The sequence below is a fragment of the Cajanus cajan genome, chromosome 7 (assembly GCF_000230855.2).
Source record: "Cajanus cajan strain Asha chromosome 7, NIPB_CcT2T_4, whole genome shotgun sequence".
Taxonomy (NCBI): domain Eukaryota; kingdom Viridiplantae; phylum Streptophyta; class Magnoliopsida; order Fabales; family Fabaceae; genus Cajanus; species Cajanus cajan.
In genome coordinates, this window is record NC_138523.1 from 48,529,655 (window position 1) to 48,539,743 (window position 10,089).

Genomic DNA, 10,089 nt, shown 5'->3' on the forward strand with positions numbered 1-10,089 from the left:
TTTTAACTAACATGAATACAAATCATATTTTAATAGAAAAAGGGGTAAGGTGAAAATTGTTTTTAAAATATCCTATTTTTACTCATGTTAATGAATATTTATTAATTTAAAAAAGTTTGAGAATTAAAATACAAATCAATAAAATATTTTAATATTTTTAAATATAAACTTTTTTTTATAAAATTTCACCAAATAATTTATATCAAAATAGATAGAATTATAAAAATAAAAATATATTTTAATGTCTATTAAGAGACATCACTATTTTTAATTTTTAAAAAGTGTTTTTTTTATTTCACGTGTCTTATTTATGTACCTTTTCTCTCTTCCATTGAAAGTGATAGTCTATTTTTTCTATATATAATATTTTGTATAACTTTCTTCTCTATAACAACTCTCTTCTCTCACTCTTGATTTCACTACGAAGAATCTCTTTATTTTGAAGAGTCTCTGTTTCTTGTATAGCAATTGTCACACTCGAATGCCTTCTCTTTAGTTAGATTTCAACTCTCTTATTTTCCTTTTCTTCTATCTTTGTAATTCATATTCTATTTTTCAGAGTCTTGTTTCATTTCTTTCTTGTTCGTTTGTCTTTGTTATTTGTCAGTGTTTTTCTTTGATTCTTGATTTTTTGTGTGGTCTTGCAATCGATGGACATGAATTTTATCGTTTCTCGCTCTGGTGACCTTTGTTGGAAGGTAGAAATTAAAGTGATGATATTTACTATTTTTACTTGTTTCATTTCTTCTTTATTATTGTGTCTTTATTACAAGCTAGAGTTTTTCTTTTTGTTTTAATGTTCTTTTATTGTGATGCAGTAATCGGTGGATATGGATATTACTGTGCTCTAGTGACGTTCTACTGATGAAAGGTAGAAGAAATTAAAGTGTTGTTATGCATTGTTTTTATTTCTATGTTTTTCAAATCAATTTCTTGTATCATTTCTTTCATATTATTGTTTTATTTCTTTCTATTGGAGTATAGTTTTCCTTATATGTACAACAATAGTGTAGGATTTATAGAGAAGTTTATGTTTTATGATTTTCTATTGTATTCTTAATCACATTTATTGTTTTTCATTATAAGCCAATAACTGATACAATCCAACATAAGTTGTTGGCTCTATATAAACACAACTTGTACTCTCTATTCAATTAGTGTGAAAACATGTTTTAATTTTAGAAATATTCTTTCTTTCTCTCTCTCTCTTAGCTTCTCTCTCTATATTTCTGTTACTTTGTAATCCTTGTGTCTTTGCTCATGAGAGTATCTATGGTATATGACCCCTATAAAGTCATCGTTGATCCTACATTCAAAAATATTGTTATTATATGTTCAATATTTTATTTGTTTATGATAAACAAGGTTGTAAGAATCTTTTTTGATTGTCCATGACTTTGATGTCAAAAATACTTGGTTGATAATATGATGGTTTATTCATCATGAGAGAATCTAAAATATACGAACTCAACAAATTTGCCCCTTGTTCCGGTATGCCTAAAAGTCTCACATCGCTTAGGAGTCGAGGCTAAGGGTAGTTTATAAACACTCTTCCTCCTTAACCCACCGAGACGCCTTTTCAAGGACAAAACCGTGACGGTCCAACGAGCGTCAAAGCGGACAATACCCGGATGCGGTGACCCTAACGATAACAGCGAACTTACGGTAGGAACATTGGCGCTAGAAGGAGGGCCCAGGCCACTCTTGCCCCTTAGCATCGACTAGGGGGGCTTGTTTTGGTATGCCTAAAAGTCCCACATCGCTTGTTCTGGTATGCCTAAAAGTCTCACATCGCTTAGGAGTCGAGGCTAAGGGTAATTTATAAACATTTTTCCTCCTTAACCCACCGAGGCGCCTTTTCAAGGACAAAACTGTGACGGCCCAACGAGCGTCAAAGCGGACAATACCTCGGATGCGGTGACCCTAACGATGACAGCGAACTTACGGTAGGAACATTGTAACCGTCGCCTTGTTCTTGGAAACGTGTAGGCAACGCGTTTAATGAGGAGTCACGGTTATGTAATGATGGTCGTGCTGACAGATAAGCATACGCAAAGGGTCACGACCACTTGACGAGCTCGGTCTTAACTCCTCGACCTACGGTCTTCGGAGCTCGGGGGGCTCGTGTACTATCTGTACCGCTATGCCAAGCTCGAGCTCAGTATCACAGCGCAGGACGACCTCGGACATGCGTTGGGAGATCTCGGTCTAGACCAACGAAACCCTAATTCACACCAAGGTACGTGCATTACTTATACGAGACTCATACTCTCACAAACCCTAACTTTAGCATCGGAGTCTCTTTTGTATGTACCACCCCCATCTTGGAGCATCAACGTACCAGTGAAGGAGGCTCACCGATCTTACCCAGCAGATCATCCCTACCTCGGATTCCCGGTAAGAACACCCCTAATTATAAATTCACGAAAAATTGGTTACTATTATATGGTGATTTTTTTAATTAAAGATTATGGAAAATGGTGTAACAATTTTTAATGGTATCACTAACTTTGATGTCAAAAATATATGGTTGCAATTATGAGATGAAATTTTTATTTATCATGAGAAAATTTAGGATATATGAATCTTACAAAAAAAATTCCTAATCTTAAATCCAAAAAACAAAGTTGTTATTGTATGATGAATATTTTGTTGACATATGATGAACATGGGTGTAAATTTTTTTCATAATTGTCCTTCTCTGACGTGGAAAATATTTCATTGTTAATATAATATTAATTTCTTATTCATTAAGAGAATTTATATGAAAAGGGTTCAAATAACATTGATACAACTTTTACTAACTATTATATTGCTCAATAAATTTTAATAAAATATGAATTTTGTTGATTTAACGATTAGATTATAAAGATAATGAAAAGTATTTTTTAATATATATAATTAATTTTTAAAATTCATAATAATTTTTAAATAATAATTAAATATGTTAATCAAGAGATGAATTATTAAAGTGTAACATGTTTAAATTTGTCAAGAGAGAAATCTGTTTATTCTCATCAGATATTAGTGTAAAGATTATTTTGGTAATAACATTTTCTTTTGTCACAAAAGTCCATAGAACTTTAATTAAAAAATTAAAGAAATAGACAAAGTGTTATGTATTTGAATCTTTCAAGGAAAAAGATCATAATTCTTGACGTAAGAGAAAAATATAATATAATATTCATATTTATCAAAAGAAAAAAATGTAATATATTCTATTTCTAATTATACAAAATAAATACTTTTTTATATATTTACAAAATTATTCAATTGTTGTTATGTATCGGAATCTTTCAAAGAAAAATATCATAATTTTTAACGTAGGAGAAAAATATAATATTCATATCTCTCAAAAGAAAAAAGTGTAATTTATTTTATTTTTAATTATACAAAAATAAACACTTTTTTTATATATTTACAAAATTATTCAGTTGCATTAAAAATTCACCTAGAATATTTGTTATACAACTTATAAAACTTAATATAACTTATATAACAAATATCGTGATAAAAAAAATAGATATCATATTACACTGTCAAAATAATTCAAACATAGCATGAATAACGAGTATTATTTTAATAATATGATCTGGTCTTGAACCGGGCACGTTACAGCGTCAAATAAAGCACTTGTCCAAATTCTCATAGATAATAGCCTCCTACTTGATGCAGTTAATGTTTTGGTGTTCTATTTTCTTATGGAACCTGCCAAATGGTTATGTACACAAAAGCACAAGAAACCCATGACATGAAGATTGGAATGACCCTTGACAACAGAAAAATCAGTTTGAATGTCTTCTACATTGGCAGATATTACATCATTATTGTAACATATTAAATTAAATATGGTTTATCATAATCGCCAGCCATGTCTAGAAACATATTTGCATTTGTTTGGCAATATTTATATTATTCAGTAAAACATTTTAACGGTTCTCTTAGAACTATAGATAATACGAATTTCATGATGAGGAATCCTAACATATACAAGACAGAAAAAGAATGAGACTGCCAATGATACATCATTGCTGCAAATAATCACCTCCCACTTGAACACATGCGAGAGACCAGTTTGATAACTTCCCACATGGGTGCATCATTCTGCAGTTAATAATTTGCAAGTTACAGATGGCTATTAAATCATTCCTTCTCCACCAAAATAATGATAATTTAGTTTAATATGATGTTATTCCTCATAATTGCAGAGGCACTAAGTAAAAAGTAACAGGATCCATCTCATACAATAGGAATAAGGAATCTAAATATATTGTACCATACATCCAATCTACTTACCACGAAAACAACATCAAAAGCTTCTCGATAGCAGCTAAGTGAGTTCTCAATGTTGTGGTTCCTGCAACAATAATTTTATATGATTGGGCATCTGTATTAATTAATTACAGGTTTTGATACTACCACAAGAACTAGGAAAAAAATTATGTAAAATTTCAGATAATGCATGTAGAAGTTAAAAACTTAAAGATAAAATCAGATAATCCATGGAAGGAGGGGAAAGGAGCATAAAAATATAATTATCATAGCTGGAATCTTGCTGTGACAATAGGCATTGGTCGTTGTAATTACAAACTTCCAGTTCCCTTCTATTTTCTGAGCCTTTCTTCATTCAATGGAAAGTTAAAATTAATTAAGAAAAAGACGCATACTTACATGTGTGCTGGCAAACAGTAGCATACACAAGTCAACTAACCCTCTTTTCTAGATTGTGCAACAGTTTGCAGCATAGAACACCTCTATTTTGTTATTTACTTTACTAGTATGCAATGCCTTCAAATTACTAATTAAAACACATATCTAAACAAAATTTAAACATGAAAAACTTATGACAACTAAAAATTTCCGCATCTAAATTGAAAATTACACAGTCAAAATGCAAAATCAGAATAATAGGCTTGTTCCAAAAAATTTTACCAGCAGTACCAAGAGACTCAGCACTTCCCTTTCAAGCCAAATAATAGTTGAATGCAACAGGGGAGCAAAATTCTCAGCAACTAAAGAATCATTTGCAAGGGCAAATAAAATGAATTGAACTTGGCCTGAGAATGCAACATTCTTAACTGACACGGGAAATGTCCCACCCCAAAAACAGGGAAACAATAGAAGAAAACTATTGAGAACAAAGGGGCCAAATATTAATGCAATGACACAGGACTGCGACTGAAAATATGCAACAAATATAAAGGGAGTAAAGTAATAAAAACCGCGACAGCCCAAAATACCTTGATAAAGCTAAATACAACGACACAAAATGTGAAGGATTGAGATAAATGGTACAACAGCTGTTTACAACTTGGAAAAGACAATTTCAGAGTGATACAACTGATTACATAAGAGAGCATAGCACCACGAAAAACATGCCCCAATAATAATCAGTAGAAAAGGGATTTTGCAAAGTATTAAACTTCACTTAAGAAGCAGAAAATAAAAATGAAGAATTCCTCCTACGACAAGCCTAGGTTTAACATTCAAAAACAAAAGGTAATAACTGTTTAGATAAACATTTTGCTATACATGCTTGTTAAATTTAGAGACATTGCCAATTTATCATGGTACCCGGACTAACTGGCTTAAAAATGTCACAACAATATAGGGATCAAGTCACATTCATAAGTACCCTGTAGACACTAACTGAGCTCAAATTTGCATGTTACTCAGGTAATTAGAAGATATGAAATTTGGCAAAGCAAATTTTTAACTTACAGGAATCCCATGGATATTCGAGTCTCATAATTTAAACCATCAGACATTCCCAGGTCTCCAATGTGATCACCAAGAAGGAGAACATTGGTTCTCTTCTTGATCGAGGCATTGTCATCAATAGGACCATCCACATATCCCAATCTCTCATGAACAGGAGCAGCCATATCAAGAGCATGCTCATTTTTATTTAAGCTGTGGATAACTTTTCCTGTAATTGAAATTTATAAATAAAAAGTAAGAACTAATTTTATTATGTAAAGATGTTAAAGCCCCCCAAAATTGTATTTTATCCAAAATACTCCAATCCCATTCAACAACAAGCACTGGGATATGAAAATTTTACTTTCAAGTACATAACACAATTATACATGAAAGCTGATATCAATTTATGGAGTTACAGTTAAATATTTGTTTTAAATTTTATGTCCAGCACAGCAAAATATTTTATATTTCTGCAAGTTTTTTTCAGTTTTCTGTTGCTGAGATCCTTTTTAATTTTTGTGTGAATTTTTAACTTGCATGAGATAGATTTATTAAAACCAAAAAGAAATTAATCTGTTAATCCTAACTTGCAAGAGCAATATGTTATTCAATTCTAGGAAATGGATCATACTAAAGATAAATGTCAATTCAACCAACATTTGAGTCACTTTTCATATATTTATTGGGCCCGATAGCAAGAAGTGGTATCATTGGTGTTATGATGAAAATATCCTTTGTTAGAGATTCTAGAATGCTATTTGCTGACCTGCAATGCAAGAGATCGGTCATAAATGTATCCAAAGTGTTTATATTTTGGGAATAAGGGATTTCAAGATCACACTCAAAATAGCGGTCACGGTATTTGAGCAAGCTGCCATGCTACAATGTATAAGCTCACCCAAGTTTTCTATCACCCCCCCATAATAATAACCTGTATGATACAGCACATAAGGAACTGAGATAAGATAAATTTCTTTAGCTGTTTGTTCTCCTGAGCAAAGAAACCTTTATCAAAGTATGCAATAAACCTTGCAGGTTTCAGACACTTTCCACACAACACTAAGTGACATATCATCCATTGTGCTTCGTGTTTGTCAGGCATTCATGGTGAAAGACATCGTGGACCATGCAATGTTATTTTACCCTGCCCACTCACCAAGGTGTAAGCAGAAATAAATAAATAAATATATTGCTTTTCTCTATTGACAGCAAAACCTAAAAGCACTTATGTAATGTATCAGCTCAGAAAGATGTATTAGGATATGAAAACCTAGATTAAAAGCCAAAAAATATGTAGCTAATGAGTGCAGGAAATAATAGAATCACCTTTAAAAGATACAAGATGGCCACCATCGTCAAATACCATTCTGTTAGATACTATCCTCACATTCTTGAAGGATCTGTGAAGTTTCTGCCTAAGGACCTGTTATTATCGGAAAGAGCAATACATGCAATTGAGAGGCATAAACAACAATAGAGAAGAAAATGAAGAGCTTATGTTCAGCAACCTTGCCACTCAAAAAACAAAATTAATTTTTCAAACCTCTTCAATGATATCAGCGAGCCCTGCAGAAAATATTAACACAGGAATGTCTCTTTCCTGAAAATTACAAAATAGAAAATGGGAACAGGTGTCAGCAATTGGATTTTCACATATCCATATTACATTTCATAAATTCACCTGATATACAATGCACACACATGCAAGAACTTATATCTGCCAAAGAAGGATGAGAAATATACCTCCAGAAACTCAAAAAGTTCAGAAACACCTTCCCTGAAAGCTATGTTGGCATTAGCAACTGATTGTCTTATTGATTCGTACGTGAGTCCTCCCTCAACAAGAAGACCATGTGTTTTTCCCCACCTATACACCAGATTTAGAGTTTCAGCAAAAAGCATTAATGTCAATACTAAATGTCACCATTCAACTTGGTGCCTATATCTCCACCATTGTTAAATTGAATCACATACCACTCTTCCATGAGCTTAGTTTTCTCTTCAAGTCCAATAGTTGGTGAAAATTCTAATGGATGGTAATATTCATATAACTGCTGCCTTTTGGCATCATATTCCGGATTTCCCTGCTGCAAAAGGCCATGACTGCCTAAACAAGTACAAATAATTCTATAAGATATGACACATATCAAAATTCCCAATGACAGATTTATTTTTTATTTTCATGCATCAAAGGGAACCCAAAAGAGGGAAATAAAACTTTGAGGGAACAACATACTTTGGCCACGAGTTCCATTGACCCAAAATTTTGTTAACGTAGCATCAAAATCAGCAATCACCTGGTACCATTATTCTGTTAGTACAATCATAAAAGTAGAAAAATATTGTACCGGGAAAAACTGAAAAAATAAAAAATTAATCATCAACAGTGAATAAAAAAAATAAAAAATTTTGAATGGTACCCATTTTTATATGCCACCACAGTGAGCCAATTCAATAAGCACACAATTAAATTAATCATCAACCAAATGCATGCAGAAACCTGAAGCTTCTGGGGACCAGCCAAACGAATTGCCTCAATTTTCTTCTCTAGCAAAGCAGGGTCAGCCACCAACAAGTCTAAAGCAACCTTCCCTTCCTCCATTTGCAAATCTCTCCCGCAACTAAAACTAGAAAACGATACCCTTTAACAAAAGAGAAACAAAATACAAACTTTAACATATCGGCGTGCTATAAGAGAATGAACAAAAAATGGGGTGCTCAGAAAATGAACCTTGCGGGAGTGTAACGCGAAAGGAAGGGAAAGTGACGTGAGCGTAGTTTGGTTACGATGGTGCTTTGAAGTTGGAGGCGATGACACATTATAGAGTGAGTCAGTGGAATCGAATCAGTTCGAGTTCAACGCCCCTTTAATATCACACACACATGTAAAATCTTCTAAAAAAAATTTAGAAATCAAATGATTATTAAATTTATCTCTAAATAATAATAAAAAACAAAGATTAAGCCAAGTTTTTATCGAATATTTCCACCCTCGAATGTCTTCGTAGGTTCAATAGGAGAAATAAAATATTTAGTCCAAACACGAATGAACAATTAAGAGACATAATAATACTTGAAAGAGATTTCAATTGTATAAAGAGTTTACCTATATACATTTGCTCTGATTCTGAACCGTAAAATATTAAATGATACATTAATTTATTAAATAGCCATTGTGGAAAGGAATCAAGCAATAGAAAGAGAAGGAACAAATGTTGAGTTTGAGCACATATAAACATGCTTAGAAAAAGTTCTTTTGTTAATTTAATTGTGATAGTTTTAGTAACGAAGGAGAAGTAGATATGTACTGCACAAAGAAATAAAACAAATGAAGGAAAAATAACAAATATAAAAAATAAAAACATATTAATACCGGAAAAACATATTTTTTTTTATGTGGATCATTTTAATAAAAAATTAAAAAATTATTAATTTTTGTAATGATGAAGATGGAATAGTCGAATATGACATAGAACAACTCAACAATTTGTAGAATTATAATTATAATAATATTAAATTTTCACTATTACTCAATAATAGTAAAATCATATTATAATTTTGCTTTTATCATTATATCAATCTCTGTATCGGTACGTAGGTATTCGTTAAGTAAATGTGTGTGTCTTTTTTCAATATTTGCAAATATTTATAAATCTTTATTTTTTTTATAAATATTTTAATAATAATCTCTATTTATTTATTTAAAAATAATAATTCAAAAGTTAAATTTTGAATTATTCAAATATTGTACACAAATTTATTAATCAAGATTATTTAATTTAAAAACTAAATTTAATTATTAAAATACTTAATTCTTATATAAAAAATACTCTACGAATACTATAGTATCCATATCTATTTTGTTAATATGCAAGTATAAAGAATACTCATATTTATTATTTGTGGATATTCATTTATAATATTCATCTTTTATTTGTAATGAGTTTTATCAATGAATATACGAAGGTATGAATTGTTTTTATATTCCTAATTATAGATAAGATAATTTCTTATGAAAGTAAAAGATGTTTATTTCAACCATTGAATTATAATAAATAATTAAAATTTAATTTTCTTTAAATATATCTCATGTGTCTCTTAAACCATGCTAAATATTTCAATCCCTCCTACTTACACATTCACCATTGTTGCGACCAACAATGATGATACCAGTAATATTTGGTAGTGATATGACAATAGTAATAATACTAGTAGTAATAATGATGATTTTCTTTAATTTTCAATTAATGACACTCTTAACTACGATTTTAGTTCCTAAATTTAATATCAATCATTATATATCAAATGTAAATTGTTGAGTGTTTTTAGGATTATTTGAGGAGAACGTTTTTTTAAAAGATTCTTTTAACTCTTATTTAATTAAAT

General features: G+C 31.0%; 1 protein-coding gene across 3 annotated transcripts; it reads right to left on the reverse strand.

The window, feature by feature from the left end:
* Positions 1–3,770: 3,770 nt before the first annotated feature.
* On the reverse strand, positions 3,771–8,594 carry LOC109805360 (5'-nucleotidase / magnesium ion binding protein). 3 transcript variants are annotated; one of them, XM_020367411.3, is made up of 10 exons: positions 8,435–8,594; positions 8,204–8,324; positions 7,940–8,000; positions 7,678–7,810; positions 7,447–7,570; positions 7,247–7,303; positions 7,030–7,126; positions 5,722–5,929; positions 4,297–4,357; positions 3,771–4,104 (listed from the first exon to the last, which is right to left on the reverse strand). In XM_020367411.3, exons 1-10 carry the CDS (start codon positions 8,521–8,523, stop codon positions 4,042–4,044), a joined length of 1,014 nt encoding a protein of 337 aa, XP_020223000.1. In that variant the 5' UTR covers positions 8,524–8,594; the 3' UTR covers positions 3,771–4,041. The 3 variants fall into 3 exon arrangements, with proteins under 3 accessions (XP_020223000.1, XP_020222999.1, XP_020222998.1); XM_020367410.3 differs by having other exon boundaries at positions 8,204–8,330; positions 8,435–8,592; XM_020367409.3 differs by having other exon boundaries at positions 8,204–8,345; positions 8,435–8,588.
* Positions 8,595–10,089: the final 1,495 nt, after the last annotated feature.

Excerpts from the sequence above, each read along its gene's own strand:
- LOC109805360 (XM_020367409.3), bottom strand. The coding sequence starts at position 8,523 with ATGTGTCATCGCCTCCAACTTCAAAGCACCATCGTAACCAAACTACGC. Across the intron at positions 8,346-8,434 it reads TCGCGTTACACTCCCGCAAG|GGTATCGTTTTCTAGTTTTA; the intron begins GTTCATTTTCTG and ends CTTTTGTTAAAG. Across the intron at positions 7,127-7,246 it reads TCGCTGATATCATTGAAGAG|GTCCTTAGGCAGAAACTTCA; the intron begins GTTTGAAAAATT and ends CGATAATAACAG.